General features: G+C 37.5%; 1 protein-coding gene across 1 annotated transcript in view; it reads left to right on the top strand.

Annotated features, from left to right (window-relative positions):
- Window positions 1–21,699, top strand: part of LOC136863329 (uncharacterized) — a 78,418-nt gene extending 56,719 nt beyond the window's left edge. The window contains exons 5-6 of the mRNA XM_067139715.2: window positions 1,831–2,014; window positions 21,209–21,699. Of these exons, the coding sequence (XP_066995816.1) occupies window positions 1,831–2,014; window positions 21,209–21,224 (200 nt within the window). The 3' untranslated portion in view covers window positions 21,225–21,699. The remainder of the gene's footprint in view (window positions 1–1,830; window positions 2,015–21,208) is intronic.
- Window positions 21,700–23,460: the final 1,761 nt, after the last annotated feature.

Below are 23,460 nucleotides of genomic sequence, written 5' to 3'. Positions count from 1 at the left end.
AGTACATATATGTTTCGTAGTTCAGAAATGTCTGCCGCCGTAGTGTAGGTCTACTGCAGTTCTGATGACGTTGCACAAATAGGTGAATAGTTTCGGACAGTGCAAGCGCGCATCAGTCGTACCATATGTCTGTGTTTTGTAGTTAACGTCTGCCAGCTTAATGTTTAGCACAACTAGCTGCCATTCTTGGGGCCCTGAGTTTGATTCTCGGTACTGAACTGTCAGATTTAAGAAGGCAAGATGATTGATATGCGGTGAAAATGGTACGTACAGCTCCCTAAAAGGAACTGCGCCACCACGACTTAACTTTAGTTAAGAAATATTCTCTGTTGTTGCTATTATTACAGCAGGCAAGATCATTAACGAAGTGATAGTTTAATATCTCGTAACTCGGGCTAGTATAGGTTTAGAACGTGATAAAACTATCCAGTCATAACAATTGTTTTACTTGCCAACGTATGTAGATAATAATAAAACTGTTATTGATTTTATGTCCCCACTAACTACTCTTACGATTTTTGGAGATGCAAAACATAACATACTATGCTTTAATAATTTAAAAAAGGCAATTAATGTACAAAATAAAACATTATGATAAAACTCATTACAGCCACACCTGTAGACATCCATAAATGCAGCAAGCTTTCCTGTTATTTATTTTTATTCTTTCTGTAGTGGAACTTTTGACACTATCCGGACACTCGGTAGCGTACCTAACCTAAGCAATGTGGTCTTTCTTATCTCAATTACAGCTGTTTAGGAAAATCCTGATGTGATAAATGTAGAGAACAAGCATGAAATATACGAAATAAAAGTCTGGCTTTCAACAGCTGGAGTTATCCGAAGAATGCTTTCATTCACTATGTATTACATTCGGAAGTACAACTCATAACATACGCTGGTTATCAGCTGGTGGGTTGGATGTCATTTGGAATGACGACATGCCGGTAGCAGGGAAGTTGGCGGCACAAGACGACGAAAATTCATATGAAAGCAGTAATCAGGTTTACTGTATGGTACGCCTACTACTCAACTGACAAGAGACAAATGACTGGCCATTAAGTTCTTTTTTATTAGTATTGCATAATATGATATTACAATTCCATTATCCCTTTTCTCGACAAGGTTGAATATAATGTGAGACGAATCATCGTAGCGAGTTTTTACTACTGGGTACCCTCCCTGGTATCAGCCTCGTCAGAGGAGTTAATGAGATGAAACCATTTGTTGTCTTTTTAAATTTGGGAATACTGCCTTCCAACGTTAATAGCCAGTAAAACTCAGAATACATTCATAGGTGTGTTAAAGAATAGTGTAGAATGTTTACATGTTCAATTTATAGCTTTTTATAGCCTAGAAGTCCTGTGTTCTGTAATACCATATTTGCCCCCCCCCACTTTTTTTTTGTTTTAAATGTGGGGGGGAAAATGTGGTTTAATTTGGGCGAGTAAATACAGAATATAGACCTAAAAGTAATGTGTTCACCATTTATTGTTTTCTTTATTTTTTAAAAATTTATAAATACTGCCTTCCAACGAAGAACAGTGTAGAATACATGTACAGTTTATAGTTCTTTATACCCAGAGGTCACTGCATGAAATTGGAGGCTATTGCATGGCTACGCCGCAATAAAAGGAGAAAAAAGGGGGTCCAATTCCCAAGGAAATGTGGTATATATGGTCTAGTAGTGAATTTTCATGTAGAGATTTTAAACTTTATCAGACTACTTTCTGCTTGATGGCTTTGGAATAATGCAAATTTTCTGTGCCAAAATTTACTTTCCTTGTACTGTTGCGAGTTCTTTTTTAAAAAGCATTTTGTCTTTTCTAGAAACTATATGGCAGTCCGTTGTGGATGTTTGTGATGAATCACAAGAAGTTCGCAAGTCTGTTGGATCACTTCTCCTTGATGAGTTCCTATGGCGTCAATTGATCTCTCAGACAACGTCTTCTAAAGTGGAATCAATTCTGCACCAGATCGCTGAACAGTATTCTGAAAGGTGGCGCCAGAGGAGGTATGTAGTCTACACAAAGTTTGTAATGGCAGCATTTATTTCATTCTGTATTTTAAAGACTAGTGTTTTCAACTGGGAAAAAACTTCAGAATAAATGGATACCAACCTCCGTGCCCCTCGTTCCTCAAGGACATTATGCCATCGTTCATATCGGTAATTCGAATTTTAAAGTTATAGCAAGAGTTGACGCAAATAATACATGTTACTGTGCGACAATTTAGACAAAGGGGAAACTTTTTCTATATCCCCAACAATGGTGCAGTGTTGGCTGTGAGGTAATGTGCTGGATATTGTCAATTTTCAATACAGAAAGGGCACACTCAGCTTTTCTATTGTGTAACTCGAGTGCCTTTTTGGCTTTGGCTGATTGTATGGGGTCGTTACCTTTTGATTTTATGTTTAAATAATCACACTTTTGCAGGTAACACTCCATGGTCTTCTAAATGATTGGTTAGGAAAGTCTTTTAGGAATACTTCGCAGTAGAACTTGTATGATACACCACAATCAGGATACTTTTCCTTAAAGGCAGCAAACATGCAGTTTAAGTTTGTCACCACTAAGGTATTCTCTTTCAGATTTCAAACGACTATAGTGAGAAACATTTCTGGGGAATAAGTTAATGTGATTTTTCACTTTCATTCTGTGTCGTTCACTAAATTTGAATTTTTTAGGACCTCCGCAGTTGTCTTTATAAACTACTGAACCTGATTTTTTCTTTGTAACAATTGTTTAAATTTTTTAGGAGAAATTCCACAGGAATTTAAAAATGCAGCTTTGTATACTCTTTTGAGGTCTCTTGTCCCATCTGGAAGTGTGTAGCTGATGGTTGACTGTCTTCTACTCTCTGCATCTTCATTATAGGTCCCATGGCATCATTGTTGAATAGGAAGAATATCTATAAGCCCCATCAGGTAATTTCCTTGTTGGCTCAGGTCGAGTTGGTGGTATTCTTCAAAGACCTGCGTTTTCATATTGACACACTCTCTGAAACTGTACTTACACTTGCAGAATACCTAAAAAAAAAAAAAAAAACGAAATATATACATAAATCTGGATAGAATTAATACACAAGTACTGTAAGCAATGAAGGCTTAAAACATGGTAGAGATGACCTACGTATTGAGGTAGAACAGGATACAGTTAAGACTTGTTTTTCAGCAATTTTATATTACTAGATAATAATGCAGGCTTACAGAAAGAAATATTGTGTATTATAAGTTAACTTCTACTGTACAAAACAATAGAATTAACCTGCAAAAGCGGCAGTTGTTTTGCAGCAATTTCCCGCCTGTTCTGTTTCTTCTGTGCGAGGTAAGACTTTCCCATAGGGTTAGTAAATAATACACTACAGGTAGCATTGGCGCTGCAGTCGCGTGCGAAATTGAACAAGTCCACTGTTTGGCAAAAGCTGGATTGTTTGGCACTGTCACTACTGGAGTTTCTCGATAAATTGAAGTATTATAATTCTATTAAGGAAAATGTCAGACTCGTGGGCAACTTATGGTTGCACAGGCAGGTTCATAAAGGGCAGTGGTGTATCATTTCGCAGGTATGTTTATTTTAAATTCATTTTCGTGCAAATAAAATAATAATTTGTGCGACACTTATCATATGGATTGGCCTACTTGTGCTGACTTCACGGTTTCTTTCCCTGTTGGCGTGAATGAGATTCTTTGGACTTTCCCATGAAGAATAAAATTAATGTTTTAGGAAATATCAGGGAAGACATTTTTCTTTCACAGAACGGCCATGTCTGAAAGCGAATATCCAGAAAATCCAGTGAAAGAGTATATGAATATAGGCATGGAAGAGTATACGAATATAGGCCTATGTATACATCGTGTTGGCAGATCGTAGATGCATGATCTCAGTGTTAGAAGTAGGTTTACCGGGCTAGTTTGCCGTGCGGTTTGGGGTGCGCAGCTGAGATCTTGCATCCGGGAGATAGTGGGTTCAAGCCTCACTGTCGGCAGCGCTGAAGATGGTTTTTTGTGGTTTCTCATTTTCACACCAGGCAAATGCTTGGGTTGTACCTTAGTTATGGCCATGGCTTCTTCCTTCCCATTCCTAGGCCTTTTCCATCCCATAGTCACCATAGGACCTATCTGTGTTGGTGCGACGTAAAGCAAATAGAAAAAAGATAAGTAGATAAACAGACAATTTTGTTTTGTAACCAATAGGTTGATACAATCAAAAAGTACTGTTCGGAGTAGTTTATAAACCCCCAGACGTAAGACATATATCGGACCTTGAAATTTGCGTAGCCAAGTTAATTCCACTGTACGAAAATATAATTATACTTGGAGATTTTAATACAAATCTGCTGAGTGCGACAAACGACACATTACATTTACAAAGTATGTTCTTTAGCTTAGACCTGAACATCCTACCTCTAAATGCTACTAACCATCTACATACAGTAAACTGGACGACTCATACTTTGACTTGATCATAACTAACAATACTCAGAAACTTTTAAATCACGGACAGCTTGCAGTGCCAGGTATTTCTACTCATGATCTAATATATGTCTGCTATTCATTAAAGATGCCAAAATATGAAACTAAATATATAACACGCAGGGATATAAAAAATCTGGACAAGGAAAGAATACGACACGAAGCATATTATCTGCCGTGGAACGATATTTTACACATGGATGATATTGACGTAAAAATAAATAAACTATCTGATCTGGTGTTAGAACTGTATGACAGATTTGCTCCCAAGAAAGAGATCCGGGTGACTCGACCACCTTCTCCGTGGTTGACTAGTGAGATTAAATCAGAAATGGCAAAGTGTGACTCTTGGTACAGAAGGGGTGTTTTTTTTTTTTTTCTAGGGGCTTTACGTCGCGCCGACACAGATAGGTCTTATGGCGACGATGGGATAGGAAAGGCCTAGGAGTTGGAAGGAAGCGGCCGTGGCCTTAATTAAGGTACAGCCCCAGCATTTGCCTGGTGTGAAAATGGGAAACCACGGAAAACCATTTTCAGGGCTGCCGATAGTGGGATTCGAACCTACTATCTCCCGGATGCAAGCTCACAGCCGCGCGCCTCTACGCGCACGGCCAACTCGCCCGGTACAGAAGGTTTAAACGAATGGGTAATGCTAATGACTTTGAAAATTACCGCGTTCTCCGCAACAGGGTTAAACAGTTAATCAGAAACAGTAAATATAAACGCATATGTCAAGTATCGAAATGCAAGAACTCTACAGAAATATGGAAACAATTACGAACGATGGGTATAGGTCGAAAGTTATTAAAGCAGGCACCGAATGTATCCCTTGATGACTTAAATTTACACTTCACGTCGGCCGAATCCACTGTAAGAGCAAATAATAATAATAATAATAATAATAATAATAATAATAATTTTCATAACTGTACAAGTAATAATAATAATAATTTTTATAACAGTAATAATAATAATAATAATATTAATTTTATGCCAATTCAAGATACATTTGTGTTTAAAGAGGTTGGGATAAATGACGTAAAACAAGTTATGTATTCTATCAGATCAAATGCTGCTGGACACAATGGCATACCTCTGTCTTTCTACAAATATATCATTGGCGCCATTCTGCCGATCGTAACACACATTATTAACTACTGTTTAACCCAAGGAATTTTCCCTACGGCGTGGAAGGATGCCCTCGTCATCCCAATCCCAAAAAAGGATGGACCCAGTATTCCTTCAGATTACCAACCAGTTTCTATCCTACCACCCCTATCCAAAGTGCTGGAACGCCTGGTACATGAGCAAATCCTTACGTACTTACATAAATATGCTTTACTCGACTCTTACCAATCAGGCTTTAAGAAAAAACATAGTACCATGACAGCTCTGCTGAAAGTGACAGATGACATTAGATATGCAATGGACAACAAACAAGTGACAATACTTACTCTTTTAGATTTCAGTAGCGCATTTGATACTGTCGATCCTAGGTTGCTTCTTTCCAAATTACAGTCCTTAAACTTTAGCCAGAAAGTGCTGGAATTTTTCTATTCTTACCTCACAAACCGCCGGCAGTGTGTGGTTGCAAATAATAATAAATCAACGTGGCGAACAAAAAATATTGGTGTTCCACAAGGGTCAGTCCTAGGCCCTCTCCTGTTCACTTTATGTATAAATGATATCACCAGATCAATTAAGCACTGCAAGTAACATCTTTATGCTGATGATGTGCAAATTTATTACCACACTAGAACTAATAATATACAACAAGCAATATGTAATGTAAATGCTGACCTTGAGCAAATTAATAGCTATGCAATTAAAAACAACCTTAAATTAAACCCCCATAAAATGCAAGCCATTATCATCAGTACATCAAAGAATCTTCACATTTTAAAACAAAATTGCATTCCTCCCGTAACTTTAAATAATACTGTTATACCTTATTGTGAATCAGTTTCTAACTTTGGTGTTATTATAACGGAAACTCTAAACTGGTCAGCGCAAGTTAAGAATATCTGCAAAAAGGTTTATTGTGGCTTGCACCCCTTAAAACGTTTCAGAAATGTATTCCCGCGATCACTAAAAACTCAACTTGTTCGGTCATTATTATTTTCCATTTTTGACTACTGTGATGTAATTCTTACGGATATAACAAAAGAATTAAGCTTGAAACTACAACGCACTCAAAATGCTTGTCTTAGATATGCTATGGATTTACGGTATGACGCTCGAGTTTCTCCCTACTATAAACAATTATCTTGGTTACGACTAGACGACAGGCGTAAACTACATGCAAATACTCTTGTGTACCAGGTACTTTCAGAAGACATCCCTGCTTATCTCTCCAGCAATTTCAGTCACCTTGGTTCTTTACATCTCCATGATACTCGCTCAGTGTCCCTCCTAGAAATACCTGTCCACCGAACAACCACATACCATCGATCATTTACTATCACCGCTTCGGGATGGTGGAATGCTCTTCCCAAAGACATCAAGGATGCTGCATCAAAAAGTATATTTAAAACCTCCTACCAGCAGTTCCTCGTTAAGTGCTTCCAGCAAGGTACAGTACCTGTATGAGTGGAACGAGTGATTGTGTGTGAAAATGATATGAGATTATTGCACAATAAATTAAATATTGGTTTAATATGATAATTTAAATTAAATTAAAAACATCCATATTGTATTTACGAAGTAGAAGTAGGCTAAAAATACCTAGTAGTAAGTACAGTATTTAACTTAGATCCAGTCTTGCAAGGATACAATTAGTTAAATTTCATTTAGTATTTTTATTAAGCTTACTAGTATTTTTACATTCGTATTTCTTTTGTTGTGTATTGAATTTTTTTTCTCCTCAAACCTGTATTATGTAGGCAGTTACTTTTTCTTTCATTCTTCTTTGCATGTATATATTAATATTTTTGTCTTAAAAATTAGTGTTATTTGTAGTTCTTGGTATTTTAAGTTAATCAATGTCATTGTATGGAATAATAACAATATGTGTGTGGTTAAGTGTAAGAAAGGGCCAAGAGCCCTAACTTCGCCACAGAAAATAAAGGCTTTATCTATCTATCTATACATTGTTACTCGTCATTATAATCTGAAAGTTATGTTGATTTCTTAACATATTCCTCACAGCGCTGATTATAATGACTGGTATAAAATTGCCTCCTCATGGCCATGATTACTCAGTTTGTAGAGGTTAACCTGATGTATTTATTTCCCTTTCTTGTATTGCCACTGATGTGCAAGATATCGAGCGTGTGCTTGCAGAATTTGGGCTGCGTGGCTGTGAGCTTGCATTCGGGACATACTGGGTTCGAACTCCACTGTCGATACCTTTGAAGATGGTTTTCTGTGGTTTACCATTTTTATGCCTTAATTAAGGCTGCAGCCACTTCCTTCCAACTCCTAGCCCTTTCCTATCCCATCATTCCCATAAGACCTATCTATGTCGGTACGACGTAAGAAAAATTATAAACAAACGAGATATTATTGTAAACATTTTTCAGTTCTCTTCAATCGTATAATTTACCGCTCTCACTTTCCATTAAAGGAAGTCATTTTAAAACTTAAATTCTTAGAGCAAATCAAACATTTCTCGAAAAGGTAAATAAAAATCTCCATAATAGACTGAAACCACAACCGAGTGTCATATTTCCACTTGTAATCACGCTTGTAAAACGATGATGATGATCATAATAATAATAATAATAATAATAATGTCCCACTAATTATTTTTATGGTTTTCAGATGCTGAGGTGCCGAAATTTTGTCCCACGGACATTCTTCTATGAGGCTAATATATTTGAGCATCAAATTATCACTGGACTGAGCTAGGATCGAAACTGTCAACTTGGGCTCAGAAAGCCAGCACTTTAACCATCGATGACTATATTTTTTCTATGTTGCTCCTAAATCTTGCCAACACTTTTTATGACTAAAAACTCGCTCATTCACTTCGTAGGGGAGGGAATGTTTTTGGTTGTTGGGCAGAATAATGCCGAGGTCTTGTCCATTTACATTTACACAACGGGTAGCGAAATATATGTACCATAAGTAAAATTCTTTCAAGAATAAAATTTACTGTGTCCACCTATTCAATACAATTATATTCTGTAGTGATTAAATCCTACATGAATTACCAACACTAATTAGGAACATGTTTTGCCCTGGTTTAGTCTTTAAATCTATTAAACATTAGAACTTAAAAATAATACAATAGTATGCTAAAAAATTTTATAAAAAGTTGTGCTATAGTTTACAATGTGTACATCAATTAAAAGCCAGAATTTGTGACAAGGAAGCAAGGCGTTACAATTGGAGCGCATGCTTGCTTTGTCTGAAACATACTGGGGACCTTATTCTGATTTACAGCCTGGATTAACCTTGGAGTTGCCTCATATAACGGATTTTTGTTGTCAATGACGTCGTTAGGATTATTATTTTTATTATAAGTTTGCTCCAAATAAATGTACAAGTTTTCCGTCTCACTCAATAACTTCCTCTTACCTAGGCTTCTAACGATCGTCAAACCTTTCTCTCCTGAGGTGAATTTATGACCCGTTTCACTCATATGCGGGCTCATGGCTGAATACTTATGTCTGGAAGCACTGTAATGTTCCAGATACCTAGTGTAAAAGCTTCTCCCTGTTCGACCAAAATACGTGAACCCACACTGTGTACATTTTAACCTACAAACACCAGATCTTGAGTAAACATTATTATTATTGACCTTATTGTGGTTGGGGAATATGTTCTGGTTATTATTTACAGTCCTGAAGGCTATGTTGATGTGTTTTTTTTTAAAACATTAGTGATCTGATGAATAGCCGGGCTGTTATACGTAAATGTGGCGTACCTATTTTTCTTTGATTTCTCTGGGACTAGGTTGGAAGATAGCCTAATTTTGATCTTATTAATTAACCGATGGATGATATTTATTTTAAATCCATTGAATTGAGCTAACTTACCTTATGTAATTCAGCTCTATTTCCAAACGTTTAGGCGAAAGAGGAATTTTTACTGCCGTATATATTAGACTATGATAGGCAGCTAGTTTTTGGGTCTTAGGATGCAAGGATGAATCTTTCTGCTGATAATATTTTCCATTAAAGGAGAAGTAATTATTGTTTAGAATGAAATTTAATATCTTCATGAATTCTTCAATTTCGATTTTACTAAGTCCGCTGTGTTTATTGATGTTGTCATGGATAATTTTCATGGTTTCTTTAGTAGGAATGCTTGGAAACATGTTTGTGACATTGTAAGAACATAAAATATGGTTGGGTTGCAGCTCAAAATTCTTCAATATTTCGCAAAAATCAATTGAATTTCTTAAGGGGGATTTATTGTTAAAAACATAATGCTTTCCCCTATTGACATTGACGAGTACAGTGGGGCGAGCTTTTTGCGAAATAGCTGAGATTTCAGCGTGCTCTGCTTGCTGCAGTGGTTCTCTCATAGACTGTGGCGCCGCTGCTACCTCTAGTGTATTCTTTACTAACTCTATGGACTTCCCACTTAATCTTGCTTTTTGCTGTTTTGTTCTGAACGTAAATTTCTCAACACTTCCATCACTACTAAAAGCACTGGTGTTCATACTATTATTATCATCATTCTCGTCCATCATTTTCAATGACAAGCAAACGCTTCAGTAAGCAAAACAATAGCATGAGATGAAGGTTATGGCATAACGTTGATTACTGACTATTGCTCGGCTAGCAGCAGACGGCTGTGGCACTTAGATCCACTAGCACAGCAGGCCTGTCCGATCATAGGACTAGCACATTCTGTTAGGGATTGTAGCAACTCCAAGGGACAACTGAGGCACATAAATCCCTTAGCACAGCACTGGTGAGAAGACACCGATTGGTTAGCAGTGAAGAAATCCGAAAGTTAAAAAATGGCACTTAGATCCTTTAGCATTCCCACTCCTCATATATGCTATTATTACAGTGAGATCTCTGCGCCCAGAGGCATTTTATACTTACTGCCAGGTGTAAATTTAGGCTGCCCTCAGGAGTACAGACTATTTTTGCAACCGCTGAGTATTACAGTAAATTTATAAGTTAGGTCAACAATAACTGATCTAAATTATCGGACCGTGATAGTATGGATTTCGTAATTTGATAAAAGTAATCATTCTTCGGCATTGTACTAAGACATCATCTGAAAATCCCTAGAGTATAAAAGCTCGCCCAAAAATGTAATTTACCCCTGAAACTCTTTGTAAACCATGTTTGCGGTATTACCATTTGGGGCTAAGATGACCATGCAAAATAGAACTGTACATGTGAGAAAGTCTTTCTCAAGTCGAAAATAAATAAATACATGTTTCTTTATTTTCACCTTTCCACATCTGTAACATCTTCAGTTTTTTTGAGATATAAGTATCCCCATATAAATAACTCAACTATTTTGCACTCCTTTTCACCCCCTGTTAAGTGCCTTCTCCGAAAACAAAAAGGTACATGTTCCTGTATTTTTAAAGGACTTTCCAAATACTAAGTTTCTTGTCAGTAACATGTCAAGTTTTTGACATATACTGTGGATATACCAGTACTCATTTTAAAAATTCTCCCTCCTTTCAATTTCTTTTCAGCCCCTTAAATGGATTTTCCGAAAATAAAAGAATACATGTTTCATTATTTTTGAAGGCGATTCCAAATACCAATCTTCACGTCTGTAACATCTTCAGATTTTGAGATAAGTATCCTCATAAAAAGAATTCAAATCCTTTTTTCACCTTCCCGTCCCTCCTCTTAAGTTGATTCCCTTCCCTGTAAGTGCGTGTTTCTTTATCTTTAAAGGAGATTCCGAATACCAAAACCCGTATATCGCGACGCGTATATCGATTGTTAAACTCTTGTTCTTGCGTGCTATGTTCCTGTTCGTTCACATCAGTGTAAGCGATTCCATTCTCTTTGGTCGATTCTAGAGACTAGTCGCTAGATATTGAGTCTTTCTTAGTAATTTAGTGACAAAATTTCAATGATAACGACTAATGACTTTTCTTTCTAGAGATTTTACGAGCCATTTGGAGACAATTCTGACTAATGTGCTCCCTGGATTTCTTCATTTCGACAATTACTTATAAATTGTATAATTTTTTATTTATAAATTGACCTTTCTTCATGAATTATTAAGAAAAGAATATTCATTAGCACATATTCTCTATGGAATATTGTACAAGTGTTTCCTTGGCGACTGCTTTCAATTGTAGAAATAATTTATATATTTAATCTTGAGTTTTTTGTTTTAATGTTGTCAATCTTATGTTAATTCTAAGGACACTTCCTCCAAAGCATTATTTTGTCAATTTATGTATTTTTCCTTTAAACAGTGTTATGTGGCTGAAGATGTTGATAATATACAAAACATGTACCACTTTTAACCATTAACCCCTCAGCGCCGACCTCTATACGTGGTATAGACCCCCTTTTCTTCCGTAGCCGCTGACCTCTATACGTGGTATAGACCCATACATGGTTTCGCATTTACGGCTATAGCGCGAAGAGTTTTGGTGTTATGGATATGCAAATTGTTTTGTTTCCAAGAAGACATTTTCGGGTTTATCAGTGTTCTAAATAAGAATTGAAAATCGTTAAAGTGTAGTTGCTTTTGCAAGGATAAGTATTTGTCAATTATGTCTGAGCACCAATCCCTTTTTTAATAGTCCGTTTGCTTCATTCTTTCCCACAGAATAAAATAAAGATATGATGATCTGAGAAGTTTGTCTTTTCGTGTGATGTTCTTTGCTCTAATTTTGTATTAAGAGTGCAGTTTATTTATTATATTTGTCTTTATTTCTCAGCTTGTAGTCTTTTCGTAACTCTCCATGAGTGCTCTGTGTAGGCATCAGTTAGTGCTGCTTTCTGTCATACGACACGGGAAGCACTTGTGCATGGTATATATCTCGTTTGAAAGACAATGTATCGACCTTTTAATCTGAAATATGTATTGTGTTGGTTTGATTCGTCATAAATGTTATTCCCCTCATTCAGTTTGGTCCTGCCGCTTTCGGTCCCGCTGCAGCTTCATCAGCTTGTGTGACTCACCGCGCTCAATGGCTAGCTCCTGCTGAGAGTAACGTGCTTGAAATATTGTATAATTCAAATGAAAGTTTAGTCGGAAGTGGTAGTGGCAGTATTAGCAGTAGTGATAATGAAATAGATGATGTGGCTGTGGCCGATGCAGTGGTAAATGATGAGAGTGACGATGAGGAGGAACCAGTACTTGCAAATTTCGTGTAAGAGACTATAGATACGCATGCAGGTCAAAGGGAAGTTTTCAACAGTGAATTATGATTCCTAGATTCTCCAATAATATTTAGACAAGTCACAGGGACAAACATTGAGCAGTTATCTTATCAGTTTCAGCTGATGAAAGGTTTGTTTACGTAATACAAAATACGTTTCTCGGGCAGAAAACGAAATATTCAAGGCCAGCGCACATCAGATAATACAGTTCCAAGGTTGCAGGAAATACGTTTTATCAGGAAATTAGCACCCAAGAGTGAGAAATCCAAACCTCAGAGACGTTGTATCGCGTGTTCAAAACACGGTGAAAAGAAGACATCGGTGTACTGCTGCCAGGAGTGTGCCTTGGGTCTCTGTCTCGAAGAGTGCTTCGAACTCTATCACACGGAACTGAATTACTAAGGAAATGTGAAACAATTATGTAATTATCTTCATGTACATAGTTCTACCATAAGGAATTCCAAATTTTGTGGATATCGGGCTACTCTTATACTAGTAGTAACGCTTTCAGTGAATCAATGTTTTTCAGTCGCGCGTAGTTGAAATCTCATCCGGCCGCGGGCTAGGAAGCTCTTTAAACGGGCTGCGACGCTGAGGGGTTAACCTGGATCCGTCCAAGATTTTATTTTTTGAGAGTCAACTTGTAACTTTTAGCGTTCGATAATGTGCATATGAAGATCCCGGAAAAGCTTTAATTTTATTTATTCGACATGTAACTTCCAAGAAAAGGCCCGTGCCATATGGCATGCTGGGCGGTAGTGCTGTCTTCTGTTTCACATATGGGAATTCGGATGTTATTCCGCATTCGGCTTAGTGATAAGCTTTTATCCAATACTTTCTTTTGTAAATCATCGGTATACACGTTTTTCTTCAATATTTGCATATATTACAAAAATAATGTTGTTACAGAACTATTAAAAGTACCTAGATGTTTGATTTTTGGTGCTAGAGATGATTTTATAGGGGCTGTAAGTGATCTGAGTTTATAATTGTATGAGGAAATTAATTTATATTTCAAATAGTGACGCTAAAAACTCACAAGGTACCCACATCACTTATTGCATCTTGAGGCAATAAGACAGTCTGTACGAGGAATTATAGCATCGGTATATACAGAGATAAGTCGCCTCTTCATGTGAGGACTGCACTAACGGTGATGTTCTGAAAGGCAAGTACACACTACTTATTACCTTTGTGCGTATGATAACAGTAAAACTGTCTACACATAAACCTACATTGCACTTGGTACACTGGGTTCTAGGCCTAGCAAGGTAATTTTCTCTTCGCTCCTGGACTTGTAGAAAGTCAGTATGCATTCCATCGTACCGAAGTTCCTGCACTGCATTATGTCCAAAACAGTGAGATCTGCTGAACCAGGGAACAGCTTTGTAGCGTGTGAGATAAGTCTGGACAATTGCTCGTCGAAAATCCAGATGAGAAATGCCTTCTCGAGACGTGTTTCAGCTGCCATGCATTATGCATTTCTACGTCCACTATTGCCCACTACCACTTTTTTTTCTGCGTTCGCTCGAATCTGGATACCAGGTAAATCGTTGGCGAAGTCACCTCCATCTTCATCCCCGCTGTCTTCATCCGACAAAACTGTAGCGTCTGGAGGCTTGATGAATACCTTTTCTACTGCTGATATGGTTGTGGGCAAAGAGAAGGTGTACTGCTTGAAGTCGCCACATTATGCGAAGCACTGGAAACAGGCCGCTTGGGTTGTAAGCTCTTTTGGTGTAAACCACCAGTGTTATAAATATATCATAGTACTGTATTGCGCAAGACATGTAGAATAAGCAGTTTTGACAGTTGTATCTCCTGATTTTTCCTGATTTACATATCAAAATCTCCTAATTTTTATTTTTGTAAAGTTGGCAGGTATGCAATTTTCACGTCTGTAACTTTCAGTTTTTGAGATACAAGTTTCTCCATAAAAAGAATTCACTTCCTTTCACACTCCCCCTTAAGTGAATTTTCCGAGAACAAAAAATACCTCTGTCTTTATAAATGAGCTTCCAAATACCAAGTATCACGACTGTAACATCTTCACTTTTTGAAATACAGCAGAGTCTCGCCCAGCCGACCTTCGCTGGATCTTGCACCAAGAAAACGTGAATCAGTAGGCAAGCAGACCTTGTTGTTGTAAGATATTTGGAATGTTTTCGTTCAATACTACATCTACTGTACAATTGAATTGATAAGTCAATAAATGGAATACCGTAAAATATAGTAATAGAGTATAGCCTTCCCGTTTGTTTTAGTTCAATTTCAAAGTTATTCTTGTATTCAACATTTTCGATGATCCGACGTTCTCCAGGTCCTGTTTAGGTCGGATAATCGAGACTCTACTGTATATGTATACTCATGAAAAAAATTAAACTCCATTTTAATCCCCCCACAAATTTATTTTTACCGCAAAAATCGGTGTGACAATATTCTGAAAGGAGATTCCATTTTACAATTTTCACGTTTGTAACATCTTTAGTTTTTGATGTATAAGTATCTACATACAGAGAATTCAAATAATTTATATTACAGTGCAGGTGCTCACTAAGTGAGGATTTTTGGATATTCCATTGCCAAGGGGGGTGAATTTTTAAAATGAGTGTGTCTGTGTCAGAAAACAACACTTGAAAGACTTGTTTCTTACATCTGAGAAAATTTCATTAACTTTATTGCTTTTATGGAGCAGAGTGCACAGTTCATTAGCATCCCGAAATATTTCACTATTAAGGCAAATACTGTGTGATTACAACATAGGAAGCCCTGTTAAGTACAGATGACAGCGAGACTTCTCTATCTCGGTGATGTACCTTACAGCTCATTTCGGATAAATTTATTCGTAACTGACAACAGATGCAAGGGCTTGATGTTCATCACAAATTATAACTGAAAAATTCTTCTGCAACATGCAATACAGAATGCTGAAATAATTATTTGTATGAGAATGTGAAAACTCACAAGCACAGATAGACATTCAGTAAGATTTAAATATAATTTTTAAATAAATCCGTCTACTGTACTTGCATTATCAGCAATGTAGAGATTTCAAGACAGAGGTGGAATGTTCATCTCTTCCATTTACACACTGCTTGAGGAATCTTTCTGAAAGAGTCACCAAGGTGGACGATGATGGGTTCGATGTTGTCCTGAATTTCACCAGCCTTCAAAGTATCGACTTCAAGTTTCTTCACGTGATTCACATAGTTCCTCCACTTATCAGGTTTGATGCACACTAAGCTTTCCTCAATTAACCTTTGTATTTCTTTCACTTACAAATCTGTATTATGTAAGCTCACATAATGTTTCGCCTGAGCCCATACAAGTTCAATGGTATTTAATTTCAGTAGTTTTGGGGCAGTCCAAGTACTCTGTGTCTTCCTCCTTTACTTGCTGTATTTTCCCTTTTCCAAAGCAAAAATATTCATTAGGTCTTTTTTCAACAATTCATTTTCCTATTGGATATGTTGTTCCCTCATCCATATTTGCATAGCATATTTCTTCCAGCTTCTTGTCGGTATAGGCTCCTCCTTGCTGCTGATAGGCATTGTCAGTAATGATAACAGAATTTGGAGGTAAGTTTTGCAAGAACTTTTCTAAAAGGTATGTTTTGTAACTCGCCCTGTCCATCTCATCATGTGCATCAGCAGTATTTTTCTTACACAAAAAGACATTCTGTGTTGGACACAAACCCGTTTTCGTTACCTGCGTGTAGGATAGAAAATCGTGGCCCGTTTTTTGAACCTGATTGAAAGCCCTGCAAGAAAAGCTGATTGTTTTATCTTTCTACTCTTTAGCAATGGTTATTGCAGTGTTAGCCAAACTTTTGATTTTATAAACAATGTTTTGGCCTTCTCTCTCTGCACTTTTTAATTTTTTCAGAGGTACCTATGACCTCAAGACAAAATCTCTTCCCTTTCTGTTAACATTACTCTATTTACCCTTCTCTCGTATGCAAAGTTAATTTCCGTGAGAGTAACATGCAACTTAGATTTCTTAAAATTGGGTAGTTCGGGGCTACTGTTTAGACGTCGGGACTGTGTTGAGAGTTGGCGGTTCATTACTACAATAAAATTTATGACCATTGTGTCTTATTCCAGTTCTGACAAAATAATTGTATTTGTGAGTCTGGAATTACTGCGAATTAACTTTTTCCTTTCCCACTTATTGCTGGGACTTTGGAGTGGCCCCCTCACTGGCTCTCTCCCTTATTTTGAGGATGGATTACCATGAAATTCCTAAAGCCATTGCAGCTTTGTCTACTACACAAGATGGTTTGTCCTGGGTGGTTCGTTTTCAAATATTAAAATGTATTTCCTGAGTACTTCACCATTTCTCCTTTTCACATGCTCAGCCATAACTTAAAAATATTACTTGCTGAATAGTAATATACAGGAATATACTAAATAGACAAAAACAATTCTCAAAATGAAAAGCAATGTAGTGCACGAACAGTGAATCACAACGAAATCCTTTGCACTCCAGAAAGACGGTTGCTTCAATCTGCCGAATATCTGTCTTACTTAAGCAATCGGCGTAATGAGTGTGACACATGCCGCGCTGACATCGCCAATTATAATTCGCAATAGTTATGTTGAGTTATCGTGTGTTGACTATTGAACACACCTCCACACAACACGCTGAACTGTGGTGTGATATGACGAACATGGCCGGCTGTTCTGTGTAGTGAGCTGCACATGTAATATTTAAAATGATAAACTCAAAGATATCAAAATGATTTGTCTTCTTCAGAATCGTATGGCAGAACCGATGCTTGTTTCATAGGAAAAATAATTCCTTTTGATAGGATTTCATTATAATTCTTATATACATTTAGTGGGAAGCACCAATAGAAGTAAAAGCCCTAGGATGTTTTGTTTTCTTAACCTTGGGTGCTCTATAGAAATCAGCTATTGGGTTGGCACGCATTCTACAGCATGGCATTATTCGGAATGGGTGACTTCTGTTATGGACACACCAACTGGGAAATTGGAGACAGAAACCATTCGCTAATAAATTATCACTGTTTGGATTCTATGGTCGGGAACCAAACTATTTTTAAACGTTTCAAAAAGGCTGGGATCTCGAATGCTCTTGATGGCAGTGAAGTCAACGTCATTTAGGGGTGACTAAAACACCTTTAGCATGGAAGAGGCGGTCCAAGGTGATGATAATTCAAATGGAAGCAATGATTGGGTTTACTTGGAATGTGAAGCCTTCCCAAGTTGTCCCCAGTGTCACCTGCTACATGCACCTTGGCATTGCCGTGCATGGGAAGGAACTTGGGGCCAACACTGTACGGAGCATCACGGTAAGGTGGCCATGGACGACACTAATGCCACCCCATACCATTGTACGACCTTGCCTGAATCTATTTCCTGTACAGTATTTGGTATGAAACGCTCACCAATGCCCATCGGTACATGTACATGGCCATCACTTTGAATCACGGGAAATTGTGACTTGTATGTGGACAACACAGCTCTCCAGTGGCAAAGTTTCCAATTGATATGGTTGTGGGCAAAGAGAAGGTGTACTGCTTGAAGTTGCCACATTATGCGAAGCACTGGAAACAGGCCGCCTGGGTTGTAAGCTCTTTTGGTGTAAACCGTTCCTTAGAGTCTGATCGGCTACTGTGACTCCTGGTGCCCTCGAGATGTCTCATTGCTGTTCTCTCACAATGACTGTAAGACACAATGCAGAAATGACCAGTTTTTGGTCGTCATGCACTGCAGGACTAAGACTAGCAACAGTATGACTCGAATGTTCCTTGCTTTGAACGCACAAGGCCTCCCTCTGTATTATAAGGCCACTAATATCAGCTGTGTCAAAAGTACTGTAACTTAACATGTATCGAAAACATGTTCTGCTAATTCTTTTGCATGGTGTATTAAAATAATTAAATGAATTGGGCGTTACACTTGATGTATTATTGCTATCGGCAGTTTTTAACTACTAAAGTTGGCTTGCCATCGTGGAGTGCTTTTAGTTTCCTGTAAAATCAGCCTTAGTAGGAGCTCTTTACTTTCACACATGATGAACAGTCCCCTTTTTTTACCCTTATCTTTGACTGTGAACAGTCCTCTACGAAATACTGGTGGATGGTAAGCACACATTTAAATTTTGACAGAATTCAAGAAAGGAGCGTGCAAGGCCAGTAGGCATGGCAAATGGTGTACAGGCATGGATGAAATGTACGGCAATTTTTCAGGCCCGGTTATCGGACACTAAGTAAGACATTTTTACTTTTATGTAATTTGTTTGCTAGTAGCTCCACATCACACTATCTTGGAAAGTTTTTTTTTCTTGTAGTGATGGGTTGCCACTGGAATCGCGAAGAGTTGATTCCATATGCCTGGGGAATCGATTTCAAGGAACTAGTAGCACCATCTATGATGTAGATACGTAAACACGTGCGGTACAAATGTGTTCTGTAATGTGAGTTTGTGTTCATTTAAAACCAGGTCACTTTGCAAGCCATGAGCCGTGCCTGCTCTCATTGTAATGTCCTGGAGTTATATACTCTAATGCGACTGTAATTTGATCAGAAAATATCATTCTCTGTTTGAAACTTATCAAAATGTATGGATTGTAAACAAATCAAAACTGGATGGAGATTGACATAATATAACACTAGTACAATTGTATTTTGTTGAAATAGTAAATTAATGTTAAGGAGTGATGAAAACAAATATAGTAATTCTGACAGTTTTTCATAATAATACATAGCAGTAGTATGAAATCTTCTTCTTTTTCTACCACTTTTCCCACACCTGTGTGGTCACGGGTGCGAACTGTGTCGCACATGTTGATTCGGCCCTCTTTTATAACCAGATGTCCTTCCTGACTCCAACTCTATGTGGAGGGATGTAATCACTATTGCGTGTTCCTGTAGTGGTTGGTTGTATTGTCTGAATATGAAGAAAATGTTGGGACAAACACAAACACCCAGTCCCCAGGCCAAAAGAACTAATCAGAGGTGATTAAAATACCCCACCCGCCTGGGAATTGAACCCGACTCCCTCTTGAGTCAAAGGCCTCAACGCTGACCATTCAGCCAATAAGTCTGACTGTAGCACGAAATGTCCATTGCAAATTAAATGTAACGGAAGACAGGTATGCTACAAAAAAAGTTGTGTACTTATTAAAAATGTGACTTAATTCCACAGACTTTATACTTTTATACTAGCGATATTTGAAAACCACATTAGAAAAATACAGTATAAACATAAATGACAATGTTGATTGGTACACCCAGTGTTGAAATGTGTAATGTGAATTCCAGACAACCAGGATAAATTATTTCATTATTATATGGCATAATGCATTCATGACAACCAATAAGACATTTCACGTTTGAATTTGTCCTACTTATATACGGAACATTCACTATAGCAAGTACGCCCAGCACACTCTGGTGACGTAATCGGGAACCAATTCCTCGCATGTGACATTGACTGCGATCTCGGAGTTGTAGGAACCGATTCTCACGATTCCAGGCGTCATTCACTCACATCACTATTTTTTTGGGTTGTTAATTGATAGGAAAGGACTGGGAAAGAAGTGGCAGTGGTGTTAACTGAGGACTGAGTATTTTCCTAGTGAAGAAATGGGTAAAAAGAAAAAATGGTAAAGCATCTTTAGGGATGCTAGTGGTAGGACTGGAATTCAGTATCTCTCAAATGCAAGATTACAGCTACACAGTCCATACTTTGCAGTCAAGTTGCTTGTTAACTTTAAATAGGATGGATTACTTAAGAGAAAAGTGGGTGTTGGTGTGAGGTGAGAGAAGCAGAGGGAGACCAAGGCACTAGACGTGGAACTGAAGAAGACCAATGTGTGAAGCGTGCACACCGAACACTGATGATGTACATGTAAATTCCACATAGTGTAATATTAATATCCTGCCCATTGGGTACTATTATTTTTGTGTCTGCCTCTTGGCACAGGCCAGAATAAATGTAGCTTCCACCAAAGTGTCTGTCTCTGCTGTGAAAGTTGTCAGAGCACAACTTGTGTTTCCGAGTGTTATGAAAGGTATTATTTGTAGGGTCAGTTGTGCGGAAAGCAGCGGTAATCTCCCTCACTTGTCATGCGTTGTACAGCTCTTTATAGGATCACCATGGTTTTTGTGGCTTCTTAATAACCACCTAATGGACTGAGCGGGGTAAGTAGGTAGTGTTGCGTGGCAGGGAACTTGCATTCTGGAGATGGTGGGTTCAAACTAAATCGTCCCTTTTCACACCAGGCACTGTAAGGGCATGGTTGCTTTTGTACCAAAAACTAACCACATGACCCTTTAGTAGGAACGTGTATCCAGGCAGCCTCCCATGCGGGCAAAATATTGAATAATGTATCATATGGTTTGAATTTTGTCTATAATAAACTAGTTGTTTGAATTATGTGTATTAATGAATAATTCTGTTCCTGTTCTTGAATTTTTCCTCATCTTTATTTTCAGGCATAATACAGCTTAACTTCCAAACGGAAGTGTGATCCGTCCATTCGACGACTTGCTATGGTTCACAGTTTGAAGAATGAGCGGGCATCCTTGGTTAAGTCTAATTTCTTGATATATTTTCTTTTCCTTTTTTCTTTAGTTGCATGATTTGAATTTTTCACGTTCTCCGTTCTATGTCACCATTACTACAAGTTGGCCACTGAAATTCTTAGAGCAGTTAGCCACTGAATGTATAGTGCAGGAGGCAGGACATAGGTCTCTCCTCTTGGTCGTAGATTTACCAAAGTAACCAGTAATTCACCACTTAAATTAGTTCCATTATGATAGATTTTTAATATGAGGAATTCTGTTGAATAGTTCTCGATTAATTTATTTAATATAGAATTACTTCAGTTATCAAAATCCAGCAGACTACAACAGGAGTGGATGGATCAACCGGATTGTCTTGGGAGGTTCTACCTGTCCTCCACCAATTTTTAGGATTACTTTTTTTTTTTTCCCCCTCCATTTATGGTGACAGCAAAACACTAAGTATATATAAAATAATGTTTTTGTTTGGGTGAAGATGTTATGAAACCAAATTGATTTATTTGCCAGTTTGTTGTTTTCCTTTAGCCTCTTGCAAATAATTAATTTTTTAACATGTATTTCCAAGGTCTTTCTAGTTTCCATTGTATTGTGGACAAACCTGATCATATATTTGATACTAGGATCGTGTGTGATCATTGCATACAAATTCCTCATAATATATAACTGAAATTGGACCCTTTTGGGGAAAATTCTCCCTCAGGGGCTCATGGCTTGTGAGGCGTGTGTGGCGATCACGGCGCCCCAGCCGAGTCTGGCATTACTTCTACTTACTTATGCCAGCTCCTCTCCTTCATCTTCCTGGCTTACCTCCCTTGGTCAACTCTTGTTTTTTCCTATTCCCGATGGTCTCTCGTCGACATGACCTTGGGATGTGGTATGTAATATACATTTTGTTCCGTATTGACAGTGAACAGTGGTAAACAGATGTCGACCTGTCCAATACCAAACATCTTTATTAGTAATAAGGGACTAGTTTCGACCCTGTAAACTGTATCATCTTCAGCCTTAATTACCAGTTAGAAAAACATAAAATCGTATACAACACAATGGCCGATATTCTTCTGAAATATAATATATGAAGCATATTGACAAATAGTGTTCATTAGCACTTGTTTCATGGTTAAATGTAGTTATTTATACTTCTCCTTGGTTGTATGAGTATTTTCTGTTCTTTGTAAATGTAATCTTAGGTAAAGCTATATGAATACACATTCAAAATTAAAGAGATAAATAAGTTAACGTAACACATTAAAATCTTCTTCCTGTAATGAATAGCAACATCTGTTGATATGGTAATTTTTTCATCTTGGTGTTGATGTATACCCCCTTCAGTGGTGGATCATCATAATCATTGTTAACCATCTCCAGTTGCCCAGGTGTGGTGTATGAGCCCCCTCCATCTCTGTCTCTCCATGAACCACTGTTTTCTCATCATCTCCCAATCTTGTCCTATCTCCTTGACATCTTTCTTCACCAGATCTGTTTATTTTCCTCTGGGTCTGCCCACTGATCTTTTTCCTTTTACTTATTTCATATTCTCTTCTTGCAGTCCTGCTTGCTCTCAATCCTTCTTATATGGCCAAACCACTTCAGTCTCGCTTTCTGAATACTCTGTAGTCTGGAGTCTCCTATTCCCACCTCCTCTCGGACGTTTTCATTCCTGAAATTGTCCTTCCTGGTCTTCTGCATTGTGGTGTGTATGAACTTAATTTCTACAGCTTGGAGTTTTGGTGGATATGTGTATATAATTATGTTAAGTTGGCAGGTATAACACTATCAATTTAATTACGATGTTCAGCTACAACATACGTTTCCAAAGAAGACAAGTTACTCATATAACCAAGGACATAAGTATAAATAACTATATTTTAACCATGACGCAGTAGTGCTAATGAACACTATTTGTCAATAAGTTCCGTATCTATTTCAGTAGAATATTGGTGATTGTGTTTTATAAGATTTTATGTTTTTTTTCTAACTGATAATAAAGGCTGAAGATGACCCAGTTTATAGGGTCGAAACTAGTTCCTTTTATCTAATAAATATATTTGGTATGTAATCAAATGATATTGAATAGGTGGACCTCCCTTACTTTACTTATATAATAATAATAATAATAATAATAATAATAATAATAATAATAATGTTATTTGTTTTACGTC

The sequence above is a fragment of the Anabrus simplex genome, chromosome 2, assembly GCF_040414725.1.
Source record: "Anabrus simplex isolate iqAnaSimp1 chromosome 2, ASM4041472v1, whole genome shotgun sequence".
NCBI lineage: Eukaryota > Metazoa > Arthropoda > Insecta > Orthoptera > Tettigoniidae > Anabrus > Anabrus simplex.
This window is presented reverse-complemented; position numbering and strand designations above follow the sequence as displayed.